Source organism: Saccopteryx bilineata, chromosome 3, assembly GCF_036850765.1.
Source record: "Saccopteryx bilineata isolate mSacBil1 chromosome 3, mSacBil1_pri_phased_curated, whole genome shotgun sequence".
NCBI classification, from domain to species: Eukaryota; Metazoa; Chordata; class Mammalia; order Chiroptera; family Emballonuridae; genus Saccopteryx; species Saccopteryx bilineata.
Window position 1 is genome coordinate 196,320,984 of NC_089492.1, and position 26,229 is coordinate 196,347,212.

A 26,229-nucleotide genomic window follows, 5' to 3' on the forward strand; every position below is an offset into this window, starting at 1 on the left:
TTCTGGTGCTTTAGCAATTGTGAGAAACGGAAAGCCATTCACAGATGAGGAGTATGCCAAAACATTCATGCTTGATGTTGCCAATGAACTTTTTGATGACTTTTCCGATAAAGACAAGATAATCAAACAAATAAAAGACATGCCTCTGTTGGCAAGAACTGTTCACGATTGTACCATCATGATGGCAATCAAATTGAGGCAACACAAGTGAAGGACATAAAGGCAGCACCATTCTTTTCTCTCGCTTTGGATGAGTCAACAGATGCAAGCCATTTATCCCAGTTCAGCGTGATTGCAAGGTATGCTGTCGGTGATACACTGCGTGAGGAAAGTCTTGCTGTTTTGCCTATGAAAGAGACAACAAGAGGGGAAGATTTATTCAAGTCTTTCACTTAGTTCACTACAGAAAGAAATCTACTAGCCTTGGCCAGTTGGCTCAGTATTAGAGCGTCGGCCTGGCATGTGAAGTCCCGGGTTCAATTCCCGGTCAGAGCACACGGGAGAAGCGCCCATCTGCTTCTCCACCACTCCCCCTCTCCTTCCTCTCTGTCTCTCTCTTTCCCTCCCACAGCCAAGGCTCCATTGGAGCAAAGATGGCCCGGGCGCTGGGGATGGCTCTATGGCTTCTGCCTCAGGTGCTAAAGTGGCTCTGGTCGCAACAGAGCGATGCCCCAGATGGACAGAGCATCGCCCCCTGGTTGGCATGCTGGGTGGATCCCGGTCGGGCACATGCGGGAGTCTGTCTGGCCTCCCTGTTTCCAGCTTCAGAAAAATACACACAAAAAAAAAAAGAAAGAAAGAAATCTACCAATAGATAAACTTATTTCAGTGTGTACTGATGGTGCTCCTTGCATGGTGGGGAAAAACAGAGGATTTGTAGCGCTTCTTCGTGAACATGAAAAGAGACCCATCCTAAGTTTTCACTGCATCCTATATCAGGAGGCGCTTTGTGCTTAGATGTGTGGTGAGCAGCTTGGTGACATGATGTCGCTGGTCATTTGGGTGGTCAACTTTATTGTTGCCTGAGCTTTTAAATGATCGCCAGTTTAAAACACTGCTGGATGAAATTGGGAATAATTACCCTGGTCTGCTTCTGTACAGCAATGTGCATTGGTTGTCAAGAGGGAAGGTGCTCAGCTGTTTCGCGGCTTATCTGAGCAAAATCTGTACTTTTCTTGAAATGAAAAATGCCGAGCATCCTGAGTTTGCTAACACTGAGTGGTTCCTGAATTTCTATTTCGTGGACATGACTGAACATCTGAACCAGCTCAATGAGAAAAGGCAAGGCATTGGAAATACAGACTTATCCCTTCAACAAGCAGTGTTTGCATTTGAAAACAAGCTGGAACTCTTCATTGCTGACATTGAAACAGGTCATTTACTACACTTTGAAAAACTGGGAGAGTTTAAAGATGTATGCACAGCAAGTGACCCTGCTCAACATCTTGATCTCCAGCAGCTAGCGGGCTTCACATCTAATTTCCTGCAGTCATTCAAAGCGTGCTTTGGAGAATTTCATGAGCGCACTCATCTTTTTAAGTTAATCACCCATCCACACAAGTGTGCAGTGGACAGCGCCAACCTGAGTTACATCCCCGGTGTCTCCGTCAGAGATTTTGAGCTACAAGCTGCTGACCTGAAGGCCTCAGACATGTGGATGAATAAGTTTAAGTCACTGAATGAAGACTTGGGAAGACTGCACGACAGCAAGCAGAGTTGGAGAGCAAACACAAGTGGGGAGAAATGAAAAAACTTCAACCCACGGACCAGCTGATTGTCAAAACTTGGAACACGCTTCCCGTCACATACCATACACTGCAGCATATGATTATTGCTGTACTGACAATGTTTGGCTCTGTGTATGCATGTGAACAGTCTTTCTCACATCTAAAGAACATTAAGACCAACCTACAATCACGTTTAACAGATGGAAGTCTCAACGCCTGCATGAAGCTTAACCTCACCATGTATCAACCAGACTACAAAGCCATCAGCAAAACTATGCAGCACCAGTAATCACATTACTGGTAGGAAGTATTTTATTCATCATTGGTTAGCAACAGCATAACTACGTTATTAAAAAGAATTCAGAGACATTGTACTTTAAAAGTGTTGGTCTTACATAAAATGCACATATTTACTTGTATTTAGTGATAAATATATTGTATGGCTCTCACGGAATTACATTTTAAAATATGTGGCATTCATGGCTCTCTCAGCCAAAAAGGTTCCCAACCCCTGTGCTAGAGAAATGACATACATAGATGCATAGACAGAAGGAATCCATCAAATACCATGCATAAATGCATAACCAATCTAGCGAGGCAGCTCAGAAAGAAAATAAATCTCCAGAGTGGGTACAGCATCAGCGCAGTGTATGGATGTCCCAGATTCTATCCCCAGTCACGGCACACATGAAAAGTGACCGTTCCCTTTCCCCTTTTTTCCTTCCCCCTCTCACAACCCATGGCTCGACTGGTTTGAGCATTGCCCCTGGCTGCTGAGGGTAACTCAGTTGGTTCAAGCATTGGCCACATTTGCAAAGGATAGTTCCATTGATTCGATCATTGGCCCTTGTTGGGGGTTGCTGGGTGGATCCTTGTCAGGGTGCATGTAGGAGGCTGTCTATCTCCCCTTCTCTACTTAAAAGTAGAGAAAAAAAAGAAATCTCCAGAACATAAAAGAAATCTCCAGAAAACATACTTAAATACATGAAAATATGATATAAATGACAGGGAATTCGAGATTGCAGTTCTGAAAATACTCCATGAGATGCGAGAAAATACAGACAGGCAATTTAATACACTCAGAAAAATCAATAAGCAAAATGAGTAGCTTCCCAAAGAGATGGAAACATAAATAACAAAGAAACAAATTCTAGAGATTAGGAACTCAATAAAAATGATCAAGAATGAAGTAGTGAGTACAGGAAGTAGAGCTAACTAGATGTGGGAAAGGAATGAATTAGTGGTATTTAAGATAGAAATCAAGAAATGATGCAGAGGAAAGAAGAGAGAGATTTGAGCATTAAAAAAAATTGAGGCCCTGGCCGGTTGGCTCAGTGGTAGAGCGTCGGCCTGGCATGCGGAAGTCCCGGGTTCGATTCCCAGCTAGGGCACACAGGAGAAGCACCCACCTGCTTCTCCACCCCTCCCCCTCTCCTCTCTGTCTCTCTCTTCCCCTCCTGCAGCCAAGGCTCCATTGGAGCAAAGTTTGCTCGGGCGCTGAGGATGGCTCTGTGGCCTCTGCCTCAGGCGCTAGAATGGCTCTGATTGCGGCAGAGCGACGCCCCAAGATGGGCAGAGCATCGCCTCCTGGTGGGCATGCTGGGTGGATCCCAGTCGGGCGCATGCGGGAGTCTGCCTGACTGCCTCCCCGTTTCCAGCTTCGGAAAAATATAAAAAAAAATTTTTTTTTTTTGAGAAAACTGTAAGAACTATCTGACTTTTACCAGAAAGAGCAGTAAAATACAGACTAGAAGAAGAGAGGGAGAAGAAAACTTAGAGCCTAGTCAAATAAGTAATTGATAAGAACTACCCAAAGCTATGGAAAGAGCTAGATCCTCGAATCCAAGATGCAAACAGAACACCTAGTTACCTCAATTCAAAGAGGCTTTCTCCATGGCACATTGTATTAAAACTGTCTAAAACTGGTCCCAGCAGGTTGGCTCAGTGGTAGAGTGTTGGCCTGGCCTGGCATGTGGATGTCTTGGGTCTGATTCCTGGTCAGGATACACAGGAAAAGTGACCATCTGCTTCTCCACCCCTCCCCCTCTCACTTCTCTCTCTTTTTCTCTCTCTTCCTCTCCTGCAGCCATGGCTTGATTGGAGCGAGTTGGCCCTGGACGCTGAGGATGGCTCCATGGGTTCTGCCTCGGGTGCTAAGAAGAGCTTGGTTACTGAGCAACGGAACAACGCCCCATATGGGCAGAGCATTGCCCCAAATGGGCTTGCTGGGTGGATCCTGGTTGGGGTGCATGCAGGAGTCTGTGCCTCCCCTCCTCTCACTGAATTAAAAAAAAACACTGTGAAATTAATGACAGAGAAAGAATTCTCAAGGCAGCCAGGGAAAAGAAGAAAGTAGCATTATGTTATCATCAGACTTCTCAGCAGAAATTCTATTAAGCAGTAGAGAGTGAAACCAAACATTCAAACCACAAAAAGAGAAAAATTACCAGCCACAAGAAATCCAGCAAGTTACCATTAAATATGAGGAAATACAGTAGTGGGATTCCTGATTCGCACCAGTTTGGCAGAACCAGTACCTAATTTTTTTGTTGAGTTTGGCGAACCAGTTGTTAAAATGGCACTTACAATCAGGGTTCTCTCTAAGGTGGGTGCCTGGGCAACCACCCAATGTGGAAATCACAAATTTATATTCCATATTCTTTTTTAACGTTCATCTGTGCAACACTGTATTCTAAGCACCTGTAGTGATTAATGTTCATTTTGTCCATAGGTGAAAAAAATTTAACAGGACTATGCTTGTAATATTTATTCATCTCATAAAACTCATTATACTTTTGATTAAATACCACATTTCAGTTCCCTTGCATTTGTTACTTCAGTAAACAAACATATAAAAAGTGCCAAAAAAAACAGGGGGTGACAAGCTGTCATTGGAAATATCTTAATAGTTTTACTGTCTTTTGTCAGGTGTTATTTATGTTTTCATTAATATTTTAAAACTCTTATAATCTACTTTTGTGTACCTCTTTTATTATTCTTAAGTATTAAATACATGAAATAATAAACTACCTTTTTTTTTCCTGAAGTGAGAAGCAGGGAGACAGACTCTCATATATGCCCAACAGAGATATACCAGGCATGCCCACCAGGGGGTGATGCTCTGCCCATCTGGGGCATTGCTCCATTGTAACCGGAGCCATTCTAGTGCCTGAGGTAGAGGCAATGGAGCCACCCTCAGCGCCTGGGCCAACTTTGCTCCAATGGAGCCTTGGCTGTGGGAGGGGAAGAGAGAGATAGAGAGAAAGGAGAGGGGTGGAGAAGCAGATGGGCACTTCTCCTGTGTGCCCTGGCTGGGAATCAAACCCAGGATTTCCACACACTGGCCCGATGCTCTACCACTGAGCCAACTGGCCAGGGCCTAAACTACCTTTTGATATATCGTTTTTTTTTTATATTTAAAACAGTCATTAGGGCAGATAACTGGTTGTTAAATTATTTGAATCCAACCACTGGGTTGGGGATACACTTGGGTGTTTTTCAGTTTCTTATGATCTCAGCAGTGCAATGAAAAGTGTGTTTGTTGTCATTCATCCGGCCTCTGGAAGTTTTGCTGAAAGAGGGTTTTTCAGAATATTGTCTGCCACAGAATGAATGTCTCAGTGAGGTTTTCAATCTCAAGCAGAATCCCTGACCCTCAAAATGTTAGGCCCTTGTTAAGTCAGAGATCCAGCTGAGATTCTTCCTTTTCCCACTATGACCTCATTAGGGTCTTTGGGGGTTATTTCTTTAAAATGACCTCTGTTTGCCCCTGGCCAGTTGGCTCAGTGGTAGTGTTGGCCCAGTGTGTGGAAGTCCTGGGTCTGATTCTCAGTCAGGGCACACAAGAAAAGCTAACATCTGCTTCTCCACCTCTCCCCCTGCTCCCCCCCATCCCAGCAGCCACAGCACAACTAATTCAAGCAAAGTTGGCCCCGGTGCTGAGGATGGCTCCATGGCCTCAGCCTCAGGCACTAAAATTGCTCAGTTGCTGAGCAACAGAGCTGAGCCCAGCCAGGCAGAGTATTACCTGGTAGGGGCTTGTCAGATGGATCCTGGTCAAGGGGCATGCGGGAATCTGTCTCTGCCTCCCTGCCTCTCACTTAATTAAAAAAAAAAAAAGACCTCTGTTCAGTGTGCCCTGACCTAGTAATCTCTGATCCCTCAACAGCGTTCCTTAACCAGAGTGGCTTTGAGCATGAACTCTGGAAAAGGCTGCCTTGGTTGGAGCCTCAGCTTTGCCATTTGTAGTGATGGTACTCTTGTCAAGTTAGTTCAATTCAGTAAGTCTCAGTTTACCCCTCTGCAAAAGTGAAGATAATAATAAAGGCTTACAGACTGCCAGCTCATACTGGGAGAAATCAGCACAAAATACAGACCTTCTATCAGTGATTCAGGAGTTCAAGTGACATGTGACGTGATTCCTGGTAAACTTTCCTCAAAGTATTTTAATGAAAGAGAGGACTATATGAATTTACATTTCACTGCATCTATCCACTTTACAGAAAGAAATAGTAAAAGGCAAAGAGAAATCAGACATACTAGTCTATATGACCCAAGTCAGGATCAGCCCCAGGACTACTGGGATCCTAGACAGTGTGTCAGACTGTTTCAGGGGCTTCTGGAAAAGATACCCCATGACAAAACTAAGGGCCAATGGACATCCTGCACATCAGGTGAGCTAACTATGGAAGGCCAGTATTTTATAGATGGGGAAACTGAGGACCAAGTGGGTTGATATGTTTAAGAGCTCTCAGTCAGGTACTGGCAGAATTGGGATTAAACTCGGGACTCTGTATCACCTTCTGCTACCTCCCTCAATCCTCCACAGTGTCAGACTCTTCTTCAGCTCCTCCTCCTTTGTTCATTAGGCACTACAGACCTAACCCATTTGCTGACAGAATCTGACACTATTACTATAAATTTTGTTCTAATTTTATATACCTTATTGCATGTTTTTATATCATAATCAGATTCCAAAATTCATTTGTTTTGTTTTCACTGGGCTATTGCATATTTCCATGTAGACATAAACTGTGCTTATTGAATTACTTAGGATTGTTCAATTAGTATAAAACCACTTGAGCAAAAATGGCAATAGGACTGAAGAACTAAAAAAAACTTCAGCTTCAGGCAAGGATGGGTCCAGGTGTTCACAAACCCATCATTAGGAAGTTGTCTCTTTATATAGTCTAGATGAGCTCTCCTCAGCACTGGCTTCCTTTTCAGGCTAACACTCCCTCTGTCATGGCCTCTGACCAACTTACATAGTTACAACTTTGAGTCCAGAAGCAGGAAGTCTCCCTTTGCCAGTAGATGAGTGAATTCCTGAGTTTAATCTCATTGCCTGGCTTGAATTTTCTGGGGCATTGTACGTTGATTGTTCAAGGCTGTCGGGTGCCACTCCTTGATACAAAGGAGGTATCACTCTTATGAAAGCCACATGGGTTGACAAAAGGCATGATTCCCAAAGGAACATCAGGGTGTTTACATTAGAAGACATGGGAATTGATGTGGAACACACACAGATAACTTCATAACACTTCCATTGTAACAGCCCAGTGGATGGCCATGGCAGTCTTTGTCATTACCCTGATCACAGGCACTTAGGTTGCTTCCAAAGAGGAATCAGATACTCTGGGTTCAAATCCCACATCCAACTCTCTATAGTTATGACAATAGGGCAAATGCCTTAGCCTAACTTTGCCTCAGTTTCCTCATCTGTAAGGTGAGGTCAGCAATAGTACTTGCTCATAGGGGTATTATGAGGATTAAATGAGCTAATGGTACATGTGAAGGATTTATATCAGCCTCTGGAACATATTAAGCATCCAATACATGTTAGCTATTATTATAACTAGCATTGCTAAGAAAACAAACATTTAATTTAGAAAAGTGCTTTTACTTCTATGTATTTCTTTAGAATACATTCCTGTAAGTGGCATTGCCTGGCCAAAGGTCCAACTGGGTTTATAGCTCTTGCTATCTCTTGACAGATAGCTCTCAGCAGTACTGAGCCAGTTAATAATGTCACAGCAAAATGCCCCGTGAGGGTACAATTTAAGTGATCTCACATTATTTAGTCTTGTCTGGAGCAACATTTTCCTTTAAGTAAGGGCAAAACAAAATATCTGGTGCACATATCCAGCAGGTGAAGGCTGTCTGGAGTCATCTGGGCTATCCCATGGTTCCTAGACAGTCCCACCGCTGAACTGCTCAGATGCCATCTTGGCCCTACATCCCCGGCTTGCCACTGTTTCTGGGGCTCATGAACTCCCTCCTGAAACCTGTGCCCGTCGTCTTCTCTCACACTCTAGAGCTGCCAGAGATTACTCTTGAAATTCCTGACACTTTTACACTGAGCAACATAAGGCTCTTTCTTCTCTCTTTGCTTTCTACCAACCTTCACCCCCACGAGGCTCTAGGACCTAACTGCATAGCCAGAGAGGATTTTCTGAATCCTAAAAGGCCCTGTGCTTCTAAGAAAATCAATGTGGCTGCAGCTTTTTTATTTTAACAGCAATTCCCACTGCCCTGCTGATGCTGAATATAATTTCATTTTAAGTATTAAGCACTGAGATTTTAAAAATCAGCATTCCATGTATCAATAAGAAGGTGCTAGGTGCAATGGGAACTATGGTCCCAGCCATCGAAGTGCTAACTTTGCTTGGAAGGAAGAGTTAATATTCATGGCATATTCAAAGCCAAGCTATCTCAGGGTGATGGGACTTTGGAAAATTGGAAGAGCAGTGAGGAATCTTCCCTGGAATCTGTCAATCTTCTCACCCCACTCAGGAATGGGTAGCGTCACCTGGCTGGCTACAGAATGCACCCCTCTGACATGTAGAATTGGTGACTTCACAGACCATACAGTGTGGCACCTGCTTCCTCACTCAAAGGGTTCTGAGGTCCAGCAGCTCCACAAGGACCACAGCAGGAGCTCTACAGCCTGGCGCTGGTCTGTTTTCACCTGCCACACTCACTGTGGCTGTCCTCCACTGAGTGCAAGGGAGAACACAGTGAGTTCATGCTACCTGAAGGCATCTTTAGTCACCAGTGAAAAGAAGGAAGACAGTTGTCCAGGGAATTTCTCAGCGTAGCTGGTATCTTCCTGTCCTCTCCAAAGTACAATCTCCAATCAAGAGCCAGGGTTAGGGTTCTGCAAGCAAGGAAGTAGAGAAACCAGGAAGTGTCCAATAAGACCTACTCAATCAGATGGCTATGCTATCTTTCCACCGGGTGCTCACAAGGATGCATCCTCATGCACGGTGATGCTGCAGCCTCGCCGAGAGCCAAACTGCTGCCAAAATCCAGGAGAAGGGCTGAGCTGGGTATGGAATGATGCAGACCTCACTCTTCCAACAAAGATTCAGGGAGCATTGCCCAAGCAGAGACAACTGGACAAGACTGGTCCATTTCTGCTTTTACAAAGTCGAGTGAAAGAGACAGACTATAACCAGATGGTCCTAGTGCTTGAAACACAGACAATGAGGATGACCCTAGGTGTTTCTTATATAAATAAAATGCCACAGAGATGTTTTAAGAGACAGGAGAGCCTGACCAGGCAGTGGCGCAGTGGATAGAGCATCGGACTGGGATGCAGAGGACCCAGGTTCGAAGCCCCAAGGTTGCCAGCTTGAGCACGGGCTCATCTGGTTTGAGCAAAGCTCACCAGCTTGAGCCCAAGTAGCTGACTCGAGCAAGGGGTTACTCGGTCTGCTGAAGGCCACGGTCAAGGCATATGTGAGGAAGCAATCAATGAACAGCTAAGGTGTCACAACGAAAAACTGATAATTGATGCTTCTCTCTCTCCGTTCCTGTCTGTCCCTATCTATCTCTCTTTCTGTCCCTGTAAAAAAAAGAAAAAAAAAGAAAAAAGAAATGCAGAGCACAGAATAGGGTATCCAACTCCTTCCAAGAGATTGTGGAGGGCTGGCTTCAAGTGACAGTGAAAGTATCATTTAAAGCAGTGTTTCCCAACCTTTTTTGTGCCATGCCCCACCTTAACCTTTCTAAAATTTTTATGTCCCCCCTATGTAACATACATAATTTTTAACATTAAAAAATTGATTTGTTCACTTAATAAACATAAATGATAGGTTCTAGGAAGAAATCACTATGAAATTGTTAACAACACAGTAAGTAAAATTTCGAAACATATAATGAAAAACAAGAAATTTAAATTCCAAATAATTTTAATACAGACTTTTCTATATTAATTTATTATTTTAATTTAGTGTGATCCTTGCGCTTGATGCTTGCTGCACAGAGATTTTATATTAGGTTCCAATTTGGTTAGCTTTAGTCTCAAGTCTCCACATTGTGTTATATCCAGCCAATTTCTTTTTTTACCAGTAAATCATTTACAGCACTAAATCCACATTCAGCTAAAAATGAAGATGGAAATGGTAGCAATAGTTTTCTTGCACATTTGGTTGAATTTGGGTATTTGACTTCTGTTTCCTCACAAAGCCATGCCATCGCTCCTTTGATATTAAATAAAGCTTTAACTGACTCATCATTTTGCAATTCTGCGAGTTCTTCTTGATACTGCATATTTGATATATCAGACAAATCCACTAACATTGGCTGCATCATCCATGTTGGGAAATCAATTTGTTTTAAATCAGAAAATCTTTCTTTTAAATCAGCCGATAGAATATTCAAATGATTGACAATAACAAGTAAAGCAGTATCAGTTACTTCACATTTTTGGAGCCAATGAAACTGTTTAAAGTTTTTGTTGTTAATATGTTTCTGACATAACTCAATATTGGTAATGAAGCCAAATATCTTTGCTTTTGCATCGACAAGAGTTTTATTTGTTCCTTGAAATTGCTTATTTAATATATTTAGTTTTTCAAAGATATCGGCTAAATAACTCACAAATGCTTTACCATCTATTGTTAACAGATACTTCATTTCAGGTTTGTCGCTTAAAAAATCACTAAGAGTATCAAACAGTTCCATAAATTTTTTCAAACAGTTTCCTTTAGATAGCCATCTTACTTCAGTATGAAGTAAAAGTCTCACATGGTCTTCATTTTGTTCTTCACAAAATAGCTTGAAAAGACACTCACATTTGGCACTAGCTTTAATAGCATTAACACACTTTATTACTGTATGTAATACTTCATTCAGAACAGGCGAGATGTTTTTAGCTACCAAGTTTTCCCTATGAATAACACAATGCACAAGAATCATTTCTGGATTCACATCTTTCATCAATTTTAAGCAGCCATTTTTCTTGCCCATCATATTAGGAGCACCATCTGCAGCACAAGATGTTATATTTTTCATTGGTATATCATTGACATCTAAGTAGTTTTTTAGCTTATTATATATATCTTTGGAGGTAGTGGTGCTTTCTAATCTTTTACAGAACAACATTTCTTCAGCAAAATGTCCTTTATCAATATATCTTACGTAAGTTATCAATACTACCTCACTGTCTCTCAAAGTTGATTCATCCATTTGCAAGGAGAATTTTCTTGTTTTCAGCTTTTCAATAAGTTATTTTTCAATATCCTCACTCATTTTGTCTATTCTGCTAACAGAATTGTTACTGAGTGGCATAGCTTTTACATCTTTGTCATCTTTTTCAAGAACCATTTTAAGAAATGCTGATATTGATGGTTTTATTAAATTCTTTCCTATAGTGTGATTTTCTCCAGTTTTAGCGATGAATAAAGAAATTTGATAACTAGCCTCAAGAACACGATTATTAGTTGAAGTATGAGCAGTAAATAGAGACTTTAACGTTGTTCTTTTTTCAAAATTTTTCTTTAAAGTTTTAAAGTAACTCAAACCTGAATTAATATGAGCACTATGTTTCGCCTTCAAATATGCCTCAAGATGACCTCATTTCATTGATTCGTTGGTCAAGCATTGCTGGCATAAAAGACAAAAAGGAATCCGCTCATCGTGAATAGCGGGTATGAACCCAAATTTTAAATATTCCTCCAAATATTGACGAGTTTTTTTCTTGCTTGCACCACTCATTTTACTATGGGCTATAAGAAATAAAAATAAAATCAATTAAAAACTAATATTAAAATATGTGTTAAAATATATTCAATGTGACATAGAGTAAACGTATACTAAAAATTCATATTTATTTAAATGTATATAACACATTTACTACACTACCACCGCAAATCAAAAGGTATCTATATTTTTTCCACTTGATAAAATTTTCTGGAAAGTTATGCTTCTAAAATTAAAACTGTCGTGCATGCACTATTATAGCCCCAGTAATATTTATGAAATATTAGTGCTTTCTAGCCCCGATGCAAGAAGTACTTAATAAAGAGTTTAATATTGATAAAAATAAAATCAAATACTTACCAATTATATCTATGCAATATATATATGTATATTTATTAAATCAACGAGCTTTTACAACAGTTTTGACTGACACTTATTTCAAATTAACACCAACTGAATGATGTGAAACACTACAGAAGTTGCGATGGGCAAATTAGGTGAGAATAACTGCGTTGTTTAGCGAGTTTTTAAAACGTCTGGGGTTCCCCACAGCAGACGGCACACTCCGCAGTGAACCCAGGATGAAGTTTACTTGACGACGCCAAACACCCAGTTGATATTTTGGTCTCGTCAAACGAAATTATACTTAATAATTATTTACCGCAATTATTTAAGAATTGCATTTTTTGTTAAATTTGGCACCGATATCTAGCATTGCATTTAAATGGCCCGGGGCGAAAGAGTTAAAGTCGAGTTGAGTCCATTTTCAAATTGCCCCCCTTAACTATCGAATTGCCCCCCTGTGGGGCGTGGGCCCCACGTTGGGAAACACTGATTTAAAGGTTGATGCAATGGGCCCAAAGGGAGCAGTGTAGGAGACCCTGCACCAGTATGGAGGTGGGTCCTTGGCAGGAGTGGGAAGAAATCCGGTATGGCTGGAATGTAGACACAGAGCAACTAGAGCCCGGATGGGAGATAGGGTCATATGCTGCACCAGAGATCTGATCAAGGACTCTGGACATGTCCTAAGAGCATGAAAAACCTCAAGAGTGTCTTGAGGACTTCCAGTCAAAATGGTGGCATAGCTAAGTGCTGCTATCGCCTCCTCTCATAACCACATCAAAATTACAACTAAACTACAGAACAACCATCATTCAGAACCACCTGGAATCTGGCTCAATGAAAGTCCAGCAATTAGGGAATTCAAGAAGCCACACTGAAATTTGTAGGAGGGGTAGAGATTCAGAATGAGCTCGTTCCACATCCACATGTGATGGTTTAAAACTGGGAGTTATATCTTGGTTCCAGAGATTCCCCTTGAGGTGCAAAGAGGTCCCAACCCCACACGAGGCCTCCCATCCCAGGGTTCAAGAGCCAGGAAAAGAACTCTCCATAATAAGTTCCAGCTGTAAAAACCAGCAGCAACAGAGGCTGAGGGATACAAAGAGCAGTCCCAGGCAGTTCTTCGTAAAGGGCCCTTTCATGGACTTACTCTAACTCTCCCTCTGAGCTTCAGCACTGGAGCAGCAGCAGCCTGAAGGCACCAGAGCCATACAGGGAGGAACTGAATTGTCTGGCATCATCTTGAGAGCTGGGAGGGGGGCAGCTTTCTTTCAGATAACAGTATTGGCAGAGGCCATTGTTTCTCTGATGAGCCAACCCACCACAGAGCAAGCAGGCAGATGCTATATCTGAGTCTCCATTCACCTGGTTCACACTATTTGCCCTGCCCTGGTGATTCCCTGAGTCCCTGGTCCACCCAACTTTTGGGTCCACCTGAGCTGTCAGTAGTGGCTTTTCTACATGAATGACTGCTTGAGCCTCATGCTTCAGATTTTCCTAAAAGCTCTCAAACAAGCCAGCATATGGCCTCAGTGTGACTCAAACCTCTCACTAAGTGGCCTCAGGCCCAGCACTAGCAGCAGCTGACCTTGGTTCACAACTTGGACTCACTTGGGCACTTCCAAGCCTGGCACAAGTAGCAGCCATCTGCAGATCACTTTGTAGCTCATGCTGGGTGGCCCTGAGCAGAACAAAGGTGATGGCTGACCTTGGCCTGCACCTCCTGGGAAGCCCCAGAGTCAATGTCACATCATGTCAAAACATCACCACCCAACCACTTTCACAGTGACACACACAAGGGGTGGACTCAGTAGGCACCAAGAACCCCACTGCAATAAGACCTGCTCTGTGGGGTGGGCCCCTGCACAGCTGGTCTTTCACAGTAGCCAGAGGTCAGTGGTAGGTTGTCATAGCCATCCCTTGCAGCCGATCAGCTGGAGGTAAATCCTCCCATGGACATATCAACAGCAGTCACGGTTAAATGACAAGAGGGGGGTGTATGTAGCCTATACCGGAGGTGCACCTTGAGTGTCCAGCTCTGGTAATTGGGAAGGCTGTGCCACTGGACCCTACAGAACACCTACTACATTAGGCCACTCTACCAAGCCTGGGAGATACAGCAACTCTTTCTATACATAGAAACAAACACGGGAGGCTGCCAAAATGTGGACACAAACATGTTCCAAATGAAAGAACAAAACTACAGAAAAAGAACTAAACAAAATGGAGACAATCTACTAGACACAGAGTTCAGAACACTGGTTATAAGGATTCTCAGTAATCTTAGTGAAAACCACAACAGTACAAAAAAGGACCAGTCAGAAATGAAGGATACACTTAATTGAAATGAAGAACAATTTACAGGGAATCAACAGTAGAGTAGATGAAGATATTAGAAAAGAAAAGAAAGCCTTGGTGAATAATGATATTAGAATAGAATTCAATACAACCAGCTGATGAAGACTGAAGTTTTGGTTCTGACTGTGTAAAACCCCAAAGACACTCATTCATGAACATCATTAAACAGATCCAGTGAACTTTGCTGTAATTTAAATTTATTTAGCATCATCTTCCTTTTGCATGTGCTTGCATTTCTTAGTATGTTGCTCACCTGCTGTGTACATGACACAAAGGTTTATTGCCCAAAGTACCATGGCGGTGTACAGGGAATGGGCTCTTCCTTCCAGATGTTTTTCAGCCTCTGGGCCCAAGATACCACCATCCCCTTTCTTTCTTCTTCTGATGCAAACTCAGGAGCAAAACTGATCTGAGGGTCAAGGACTTTAAATCCACAGAAGTGCAATGTACCATGCTACAGCCACAAAGAAAGAAAAGAATTTATCAGAAGCCACACTCTTTACATATCATTCAGTTAAATAATTAAAGGGGTGATGGTATGAAATAAAACTTTAAAAAAAAACTGAATAACTTTCATGCTACTGGGTAACTGAACGCAGCTGAAGTGTCCTATACCCTTAAGATGCTGGCCTTTACTGGGGAGGTGGAGAACTCTGGTAACTGGAAGTTCCCCTTTCTATTCTGATCATTGAGATGAATCCATGGTCTTTTTTTTTTTTTTTTAACGCAGTGAGTTACTATAGATATCTTACATTAAATTCCCCATGTTATATAGTCTTATCTATTTCCAAAGTTCTGTGTGTGGGAATTTTGAGGCTGGCCAGTGGTAAATTATGTCCAATAAGACATTATTAGATCATTACTACCATCCCAACTTACTCTTCAGCTGCATGTTTGTGGATAGCAAGGTCTGAATGCAAATTACAGACACTGCTATTAGACACAGATGAAAACTATGCAAACATTACATGGGCCATTAATCTGTGATTTTGCTACTGATTCAGACACTAAACTTTATAATTTCGATTGATTAGGCAGGTTATGGTACATTCATATGATTGATTATTCTAGAATGAGATAGCTATAATGTGCAACCATGGAAGGTTGTTCAAGATATGTGCACTTGACTTGGGGTAGTGAACTCACAGTACAATATACAGATGATATATTGTAGACTTGTACCCCTGAAACCTATATAATTTTATTAACCAATGTCACCCTAACAAATTCAATAAAAAAGGCGTGTTAAATAAAAACATGAAGTTTGAAGCAACATTTATGGCATACAATTTATGTAAAAAATAAACATAATAAACAATAAAATATATGTGTGTGTGTATATATATATATATGAATATATATGGGTCATAAGAAAACACATGAAATTATTAAGTGATTATTTTTTATTTTTAAGGTGGAATTAAGAGGATTGACTTTCCATTTTTATATTTTATAATCTCACATTTTCTATAATATGTACTTTTGCAAACTGAAAAAATATACAGATTTTTAAAAAACAAGAACTTAAGCTGGGCTAATGGCATGTAGAGACCAGTTACGTTCCGGCTTGTCAGTTATCTAACATGTTCTTCAGCAGAGCGTCACCAGATGGAACCACTGTATCACCTTCTTTCAAAGAAGACCACTTTCCCCCCTAGAAATATCACTCTCCTTCCTCTGCATTCCTTCCCAGAAAACCCACATCCTTGTCCAGAACTGCCCTATCAGGAGTCGGTGGGAGGGCAAGAGGCCCACACATCACTGTCACATTTTAAAAGTGGGCTCACAAACTTCTAAATCTATGTTTACCCCCTTCCTCAACAGACATCCCTTCAGAACAACTTAAACTCTATAGGTTTCTGGGTTTCCCTGGAATTCTGTGCTAGGATGTGGTAGCCTGACCCAGTGTGCCCACACCTGCTGGCCAGGCCTGGCTCACTTCTTTCCTCTCTGCTGACAGCCATCCTCCACCCCCTCCATGGCCCAGGTGCGCAGAGAAATAGCTGGCATTTCAGGAACAGGGGGCCCTGAGCCCTGAGCCCAGTAGGCCTGGAGGAGGGCTCTAGGGAGGAGGTACACCTTCTGGTTCTGTAGACTTGCCCTGTAGGGGGCTGTAGAAATGCTGTTCATCCTGGAACAGACCAGCTAACCACAAGTGGCTTAGCTTCTGCCCAAACAATACCCATGACCCCCATTATAATAAATGTTGTCCCTATAGTGCGGCTAGTAAAAAATTAAAAAGGGTAATATGTTTTAATGACCTTGTATCCACGTGCAGTCAAATGGTTTGGGTTTCAGGCTTCACCTGGGAGCTGTGGGGGAGGGGAAGGGGGGCCATGGCTACCTGGAGGGGCCACAGGAGGTATCTAATCACCTGGGAGCTGTGGGGGGCCATGGCTACCTGGAGGGGCCACAGGAGGTATCTAATCACCTGGGAGCTGTGGGGGAGGGAGTGGGGGGCCATGGCTACCTGGAGGGGCCACAGGAGGTATCTAAAATCCCCACTGACTCCAGTTTTCGTATACATCTCGGCCGTGCTCCCGGTGGTTATCGAAAGGAGGGCCAGTTTATCCTGCAGAGGGAAAGCAAATATATTTATGGGAACTCCAGAAGACGAGACAAATAAATATACTGTGACTCCAGCACCAAGCATTATAATGACCAGGGGGAAAATCTGTGGTCTGTGCCCTCTAGGGGGTCACAAATATAACATTCCCATTCCCAGCAAGGCCAGCTATAGGTGATGTCTTCATTAAAAACTGGAGAAGGGCCCTGGACGGTTGGCTCAGTGGTAGAGCGTCAGCCTGGCGTGCAGGAGTCCCGGGTTCGGTTTTCGGCCAGGGCACACAGGAGAAGCGCCCATCTGCTTCTCCACCCCTCCCCCTCTCCTTCCTCTCTGTCTCTCCCTCCCCCTCCTACAGCCAAGGCTCCACTGGAGCAAAGTTTCCCCGGGCGCTGAGGATGGCTCTGTGGCCTCTGCCTCAGGCGCTAGAATGACTCTGATTGCGGCAGAGCGACGCCCCCTGGTGGGCATGCTGGGTGGATCCCTGTCGGGCACATGCGGGAGTCTGTCTGACTACTTCCCCGTTTCCAGCTTCGGAAAAATACAAAAAAAAAAAAAAAAAAAAACTGGAGAAGGGGAGGGAGCAATCAGAGGAAATAGCTGGTGACCACAAGCTCTGCTCTACCCCGACTTCTGGTAGACAGTGGGCCCCGGTGACAGTGACAGTGGGTGATCCCGCAGGAGGCAGTGTGGTCCATGGCAACACTCAGCAAATAGTAGCATTATGTCTGGTCCAGGCCGGATCTTTGTCTCCAGGCCGGAGAACTCAGTGTTCTCCTTAAATGCACTATTTTCTGAGGCTTTTACAATTCTAAAAATCATATAATTTAGTAAGAAATTATTTTAGTAAAAAATTCATTGCTAGCATATATTGGGTATCTACCAGGTTCCATGTGAAGCTCTGAGAGGTGACCAGGGTGAGCCCAGGGCCAGACTCTACACCTGGGAGCAGAGCAGACAACCTTCACGGAGCCAGGGCTGACCACAGTGCGGCCACTCCACCCTCCCTCGACATCAGCCTGGGCCCTCTTAGCCAGGCACTAGTTAGTTATGGATGTGTCTGTATCCCTCACTAGACAGACAAAGCTCCAAGATTTTAGAAACAATGCTTTTTTCACCAGTGTACAGCACACAGGGCTTCCTTTCCACATAGGTGGTGTTCAATCAATACTTACTTTTAATTATAACATAATGAGACACCTCATCCCTCCCTCTGTCTACAGTGACCCTTATACCAGAGCACATACCTTGAGAAAACCAGAATCATAGAATTCCGGGAAGTCGAAGGCAAACCCCTGGCACAGTACCCTGTCCATCCAGCCCTTCAGGATAGCCGGCACACTGAACCAGTACAGCGGGAACTGGGGACAACACCAAGGACACACATATGTTGCGGTTGTCTCAGCTTTCCTAGCTGAGTCTATCTGTTGACTGGAAGGAATCCGCTGTCCACTCTCGGGATGACTGAGCAGGCGTGTGTAACTCATGGGGCAGCACAGGTGGGCACACTTCTTCCCTTTCACCCTGAAGCATGCAGTGTGGGTGTGGGCTGGTGGAGTGGGTGGGGACGGAGTCAACATGGGCCTGGTTGCTGTTATCAGTGGCTCCGCATCCCCCAGTGACAGCCTCCTTAGGCTGGTCTCCAAGCAGACCGGAAAGCATGGGGAAGTTCAGCTAGACACTGGGTCTGGGGCAGCAGGCTCTGTGACTGACATAATGGAGAGAGAACAGAGGGAGGGTGTGGAAAAAGAGTCTGCCCCTTAGCATACCTGAGGGTGAGCTGCTGGCATCTGGGAGTCAGACTGAGTTAGGTTCTGAAAAGCTTCAGGTTTTGACACAAACTAAGCCTTACTCTCAGACCACACATCAGCAATAAGATCTCCCCTAAAGTTCTCTCGCTTCTCCGGAAGCCCTAACACTATTCAATATATCCACCAATGTCATCAATGAAAAGAGGAGAACACAGACAATAATCTATTACTAAAGGATGAAGGAAACCTATGTTTCATGTGCTTTCACTATAAAGCCAACTCAGGACTTGACATTGAAATCCAAGCTTCACAACTTACTGCTGTGTGATATTGGCAAGTTACTTAACTACTCTGTGCCTCCTTTTTCTAATTTACAAGTAGAGCTACTCTTAGTTCCTAGCTCACAACGTGGCGGTTGAGGATCCAGAAAAGAGTAGCTGCTCAGTAAAGAGTGAGCTATGGTCACAGTAGTAGTGGTGCTGAATGAAAGAAAAAACTAGCAGTGCAGACTCTCTGGGAAAAGTATGAGGAAGAGGGAAGTTGGGTGGGAGAAGAGGTGTGACATGAGTGGGATAAAAAAGATGATAAAAAGAACAGGCCTTGGCTTACTTTAGCTACTGTTACATGAGTGGTCAGCTGACCCCAGGGAGACAGGAAGAAGAGCAAGGGAGCTGCGTATGGCTCTGAGCCCAGTGCTGACATCGCCCCATTTTCCTGGTGCCAGGAAGGGTAGTCTTGCTCTCCTGCCCACTCCCTGACCTCAAACAGTATTGAGAAACAGACTATGTGGACCAATCAGTTCCATCCTGGAGAGTCTGGATCTAGAGGCTCCAGCCCTTGGTGTGCAGCAGCAGGAGGACAGAGCCAGGGGACAGCAGCCAAGGAGATATGGAGCAAGAAAAAGCAGAGCTGCCCAGGCCTGTTTCCACTGTCCCTTGCCACAGTCTGTCCTCGGGTTCCAGGGCCCTTAGAATAAATTCCCCTTTTCTTTTAGTTTGATTTGGATTTCCATCAACCTGATGACTCCCAGAGAGCCCTGATTACTCCCAGAAAGGTTTTATTTTGCTTCCAGGTTCAGAGTCACACACATGACCACAAGCTTGCCTAGCTGTGGCAGGAGTGGGGGCTTGGTGAGTGAGAGCCCTTAGAAGCAGTGTCCTAGGCCAATTATTTCTGTAGTGAATCAGGGTCCTGGAACAATTTGTGGTTGAATACAGGCATGGTGGGTGGGTGAGGTAGGAAACAAATGATTTTCCTCTTAATGATCAGGATATTTGAGGCAGGAGCTGCATTTAACCTACCCATGTAGACAAATCTGGTTTTCATGCAGCCCCTGCCTATCTGGGGGACAGGATAAGAGGGGAATGAAAGCAACATGACACACATGATTCAGACATTTCTTGGACCACTGGGCTAAAGGCAAAATATGTCCTATTTGCATGGGGGGGGGGGGGGTTAGGATTTTTGAATGAGTAATATTGGCTATATGGATCTCCTTTACCCAACTAGACAAACATAAGTGAGCAAACCATGTGCTAAAAACATCAACATCACTTCTAGGAGAATGAAAGTCAATATTTGGAAAGAGTTTTTACATAGAACAAATCTATTCATTAAAATAATTAAAAGAAAACAAACCTGAAATATCACTAGGTCAGCTTCCTGAACCTTTTTCTGCTCGTCAACTATGTCACTGGTAAGAGATCGCTTCTTGTAGGCTTCATACGCTTCCACCCCATAATTGAAGAGCTTAGGATTTGAGAGAGCACCTGGAGAGGAAGAAGCTAAATGTGCTTGCTTTCAGTAGAGCATCTATGGCCCATCCAGGCCAATCCCATCAGTGTCATTTACCCTGGACTCCCCAAAGCAAGTCACCAGACATTCACTGAAATCCAATCAGGTGGTCAGGCTGTGCTAATAAAAAGAAAGGAAACTACTGTCCTTACCTTCAAGAGACTCAAAGTCCAGGAAGAGAAGTAAGTAAATAACCAAATGATTAACATATAAGACAGGATTGGCCAGCTAGTTCAGTGTGATGTTGCGGCCAGGTCGGCCTCATGGCTCACAATCAAGATGCATTTGGTCTAGCTCTGGAGTGTGTATTAAGCACAGTGGTGGCCCAAAGGGGCAGCGACCAGCTCTGTTTGGGTGAATTAGCAAACACATCCCTGGGGATGAGCTTTGTGAACTGGGTTTTGAAGATGGAGCAGGAGTTCACCAGGCAGCCTAGACCACTAGAGTGAAGTGGAAGGACATTCTGGGCAAAAGATACATGACAGTGTGTCCAAAAACCTGGCCAGGCCAGAGGAGGGCCACCAGGAGAACATCTGAGCTGGGGTAGAAAGCCAGCAAGGGTGCCTGTGATGTGACTGCAGAGATGGGTCTCATGGCCTAATGAGCTTCTCTGAGAAACTTAAATGTTTCCTGGACATGGGGAGTCATACGATTTAAGAGAAAATATGTTCTCTGATTTGGGTTTAGAAAAGTCTGGGTGTTTTGGGGGGAGGTGAAGTCAGGTGGTAGCAGTGGGTGGGAGATGGTGTTTCAGGGCTAGAACCAGTGATGGGATTCAGTCATTTCAGACCAGTTCGGCAGAACCCATATCTAATTTTCTGTTGAGTTTGGTGAACCAGCTGTTAAAATGGCACTTGTCATCAGAGTTCTCTCTAAGGTGGGTGCCTGGACAGCTGCCCAATGTGGAAATCACAAATTTACATTCCTTACTCTTTTTTTATTATTAAGTGAGAGGCAGGGAGGCACAGAGACAGACACCTGCACGTGCCCTCACCAGGATCCACCTGGAAAGCCCCCTAAGGGGCGGATGCTCTGCTCATCTGGGGCCATTGCTCTGTTGCTCAGCAACTGAGCTATTTTAGCACCTGAGGTGAGGCCATGGAGCCATCCTCAGCACCCAGGGCCAAGCATGGCTGTGGGAGAGGAAGAAAGAGAAGGGAGAGGGGAGGGGTAGAGAAATAGATGGTCGCTTCTCCTGTGTGCCCTGACTGGGAATCAAACCAGAGATATCCACATGCCAGGCTGATGCTCCACCACTGAGCCAACTGGCCAGGGCTTCCTTACTCTTTTTTAACATTCATCTGCGCAACAGTGTATTTTAAGTGCCTGTAGTAATGGTCATTCAGTCCATAGGTGAAAAAAATTTGACAGAACTATGCCTGTAATATTTATTTACATATTCTTTCATAAAACTCATCATACCTTTGATAAAATACCACATTTTAATTCCCTCATGTTTGTTACTCTAGTAAACAAACATATCATGTAAAGAGAAAAAGTGCCAAACAACCAGGGCATCACAATTTGTATTGTTTTTGTCGTCAGGTATTATTTAATTTTTTTTATTAATATTTTAAGTCTTTCTTATAACATAATCTAGTTTTGTGTACCTCTTTTATTGTTCTTAAGTATTAAATGCATGAAATAATAAACTACCTTTCAGTACATTGTTCTTTTTATACCTAAAATGGTCATTAGGGCCATTTTAAATTATTTGAATTCTGCTACTGAATAGAGGGGAAGGGGGTCAAAAGGTATAAATTTCCAGTTATAAGATGAATAAGTCATGGAGATGTTATGTACAGCATGGTGACTGTAGTAAATAAGCCTGCACTGCATATCTGAATGTAGTTGGAGAATGGAATTTGAAAGTTCTCATCATGACCCTGGCTGGTTGGCTCAGTGGTAGAGTGTCAGCCAGTGTGTGGCTATCCCTGGTGGATGTCCTGAGTTTGATTCCTGGTCAGGGCACATAGGAGAAGTAACCACCTGCTTCTTCACCCCCTCCCTCTCCTTCTTCTCTCTCTTTCTTTCCCTCCTACAACCATGGCTCAACTGGTTCAAGCAAATTGGTTCCAGGCACTGAGGGTGGCTCTGTGCCTCAGACGCTAAAAATAGCTCAGTTGCAAGCATGGCCCCAGATGAGCAGAGCATCAGCCCAAGACAGGGATTGCTGGATGGATCCCCATCAGGGCACATGCAGAGTCTGTCTCTCTAGCTTCCCTCCACTCACTTGGAAAAGAAAAAGAAGAAGAAAGTTCTCATCATAGGAATAAAAGGACTATAACTATGTGAGGTGATGAGTGTAAACTTGACTTACTGTGGTCATCACTTTGCAACACATATGAATATTAAATCAGTACCTTGTAAACCTGAAACTAATGTTGTATCAGTTATACCTCAATTAAAAAAATATGTACACACACGGAAAGAAGTTATTAAAAACACAGAGCTATGTCCCATGGCTTACCAGTGATATCATTCCTTGTGGCTCTCGGCTCAAAGTCCATGGCGTAGAGGTCAGACACAGTGACAATGCAGCCCTGCTTGCCCAGTTCATCCTCAGCCACTTTCTTCAAAGACCCATTGAGAGACCTGAGTTCTTGGTGTGCATAGACGATGAGCACTTTCTTACCTAAATCCAAAAAAATTATTTCTCTTAAAGAGCAATTCCCCTTTGTCACAATTCAGTAAGGACTTAGATGGAAATGAAATGTGTAAGGGCATCACAACAGTTGAAGCTAAGAAACACCAGCCTTTTCATTGGATGACGGTTTTTAACCCAGTTATATCATAGCTCATCATTACTTGAGTTTGCTAATACACAAACATACAATGGGTTAAATTATGATGCCTCAAAAATCACACACGTTCTTTAAAATCCCAATCTATTTTGGTTATCTTCTATGAGAAGTTGTAATCCTGTTCCTAAACATCAAAATAAAAAAGTACCATAAATTCATCTTTTGTGCTAATCCTGTGATGGCAGGCATCGCCTACTGACGCCAAGTTCGGCTTCCTTTTCTTAAGCCCCATCAATACTTCACATTTAAACAAGATATGAAAAATTGGACTCCTAATAATAATACAGAGAAGGCAGAGCTATAGGAGCCCGCTTTTGGTGGTGAGGGTGACGAGAAGACTAAGAAAAGTCAGGTCTTATGGCTACTGGCTATGTCATTACCAATAGCCTCTGAAGCAGTAATTTCCTTGTTCAGAAGATTCTGCGAGATTATGTACTGATTTGGGGTAGCGGGGGAGACATCTTTGGTGATTTTCTTAAATTTTCCCAGGTAATGTCTAAACTTTCAATTTAAAATGTTCAGTTTAGGTCCTTTAGGAGAAAATATAAAGCTTAGTCTAAAGCAAACAATTTCAGGGCCTTCAACTGAGTATAAAGGTTGAATTCCATGAGTTAAATTAATGATTAACATTTTTTAATTTTAACTTCTCAGACTCATTTGTTATGAATGGACTAGTCTTGGGGCCTTACTAGGAAAAATGGATACAAATGAAATATCTACAACAGTGGTTTTCAACTAGGGGCAGTGTTACCTCCCAAGAGATATTTCACAACATCTGGAGACATTTCCAACTTCACAACTGGGGGACAGGGCTCTCCTGGCATGTGGTAGATAGAACCCCAAGGATGTTGTTAAACATCCTAAAGTGCATAAAACAGGGTTATCTGGCTCAAAATGTTAGTAGTACTGAGGTGGAGAAATCCTAATATATAATATTATATGTAAGGTAGGTTTTTATGTTCTGAAATGAAAGGATTTTTATGTTATATCATTGAGAAAAAAGATGATGTTGCAGAATGGGGTGTGTATCATGAGCAGGGACACAAGTAAAGATGGGGAGTCATGCTGAACTTTTAACCACAGTTACACGTGGAGCTCTTTCACTCAGCTGTATATTGAGCATCCAGTATTCCCTGGGATCATTCCAGAGACTGGGTAGGCAGAGCCCTTACTTTCAAGGAACTTATTTTTTGGTAGGATTTAAATAGACAACAAAATAAGTAAAAAAAAATACAAAATAAGGTAGTTCCGGGTAGTGATTCACACTATACACAAAACAAGTTTTATATACTTAAGTGTCATTTGGATTTTTATAACAATGCATTCCATTTTACCTATGTATTTATTTATCTATTTATTTAATTAAAGTGAGAGGGTGAGAGGAGGGGAGGCAGAGAGACAAGACTCCCACATGCACCCTGACCAGAATCCATCTAACATGCCCATCAGGGGGCAATGCTCTGCCCATCTGGGGCCATTGCTCAGTTACTTGGAACAGAGCCATTTCAGTGCCTGAGGTGAGGCCATGGAGTCATCCTCAGCAGGCGCAGCCAAATTGCTCAAACCCTTGGAGCCATGGCTGTGGAAAGGGAAGACAAAGGGTGGGGGAGGGAGAGAAGGGAGAAGGGTGAAGAAACAGATGGTTGCTTCTCCTGTGTGTCCTAACTGGAATGGAATCAGGGACTTCCACAGGCTGGGCTGACGCTCTACCATTGAGCCAACAGGCCAGGGCTAACACATTCAATTTTTAATTAAAAATTTAATTTAAAAAGTTTTATCCCATAGCTAATAGTCACCTGCCATGTTCTATGATGATGAAGTGTTTTTCTCTGACAGGTCAAAAGGAAGGTTTGTTATTAATCCTGGGCACAGGCAGGTTCAGTGTGGTGGGCCCCAGGTGTTCAGATGTGGTGGCTCTTCTCAGTGACCTCAACAATCTGGAAGAGAAAAACATGCACTTGGGGGAGGTGGGGAGACAAGGCAGTGAGGTTGGTGGAGGGCCCTAGTTCTCACCACCACTCTGCGGAGGACATGCAAACATAGCAGAGAAAAAGGCTTTTCAAGAGAGGCTAGAAACCGCCCCTTCTGCCTTCTCTGTCTGCCACCATGGTTCCTGTGAAAAAGCTCATGGGAAAGAGGGACAAAGAAAAAACCCCACTATTCTGAAGTTTAACCTTAACCACTCCCATCCTGTAGAAAACAGAATCATGGATGCTGCCAGTTTTGAAGAGTTTCGACAGAAGCGAACCAAAATGAATGGAAAAGCTGGGAATCTCAGTGGAGGGGCTCTAACTGTTCGGCAAGACAATTTACCAAGGCAGGAATGGGGAGGGGAGGACAAGAGGGGTTTATCTCACCCACTGAATGAGGGAATCAGTGTTCTTAGTTCTGCAAAACAAAATCACCAGACATCCAGACAGCCTTGAAACCCTGTATGTTAGTCCCCATATCAAGGAAGAGGAGCTTGAAACCTCATAGTGTTAGTCCAGAAAACAGAGAAACAAAGCTTTGAAGCTAAGAGTATATGACTTTGAGACCCCTAATGGACGGCCGCTCAGGCTAGCTGAGTTGCCCACTTGTGCCAAGTGCCAAGTGCCAAGTATACAGCTTTGCTTAACAAACCGCTTGCTCTGCTTAAACGCTGCTCCCTTTCTCTGGCCTGAATTCACTATCAGTGAATTCACTATCTCATCAGTGTGATGAGAACTGAGGAGGGTGACGTCTCACATTCTTGGGTCTCCTTCAGTGACATAATGTGAGTCTGCCCGAATCCAATGTAAACTGCCTGACCTTGGCTACCAGCACTACACATAACCTTTGAAAGAAGCAAGAGCAAGACACTGTCACTTCTGAGGGGCCTTTTTTCAAAAGGTATTTGTAAAATCTCACCAAAAAATAATTTGAAG

The 26,229-nt window shown here is 43.2% G+C and overlaps 1 protein-coding gene and 1 non-coding gene across 5 annotated transcripts in view; both read right to left on the reverse strand.

Annotated features, from left to right (window-relative positions):
* Positions 1–209: 209 nt before the first annotated feature.
* Positions 210–26,229, reverse strand: part of NQO2 (N-ribosyldihydronicotinamide:quinone dehydrogenase 2) — a 30,404-nt gene continuing 4,384 nt past the window's right edge. The window contains exons 2-8 of one of the 4 annotated variants that reach the window (XM_066268510.1): positions 25,120–25,260; positions 22,990–23,154; positions 20,364–20,509; positions 18,222–18,335; positions 16,882–16,983; positions 14,665–14,865; positions 210–346 (exon numbers count right to left, since the gene is read on the reverse strand). In XM_066268510.1, coding sequence (XP_066124607.1) covers positions 14,689–14,865; positions 16,882–16,983; positions 18,222–18,335; positions 20,364–20,509; positions 22,990–23,154; positions 25,120–25,126 — 711 coding nt within the window. In that variant the 5' untranslated portion in view covers positions 25,127–25,260 and the 3' untranslated portion in view covers positions 210–346; positions 14,665–14,688. Of the gene's footprint in view, positions 347–9,901; positions 11,738–14,664; positions 14,866–16,881; positions 16,984–18,221; positions 18,336–20,363; positions 20,510–22,989; positions 23,155–25,119; positions 25,261–26,229 lie in introns of those variants that run through there. The other 3 variants (XM_066268511.1, XM_066268509.1, XM_066268512.1) reach the window with 3 other exon arrangements.
* On the reverse strand, positions 15,207–15,382 carry LOC136332835 (small nucleolar RNA SNORA23). The gene has a single exon (XR_010730967.1). It is a non-coding gene; the product is annotated as a small nucleolar RNA SNORA23 (small nucleolar RNA).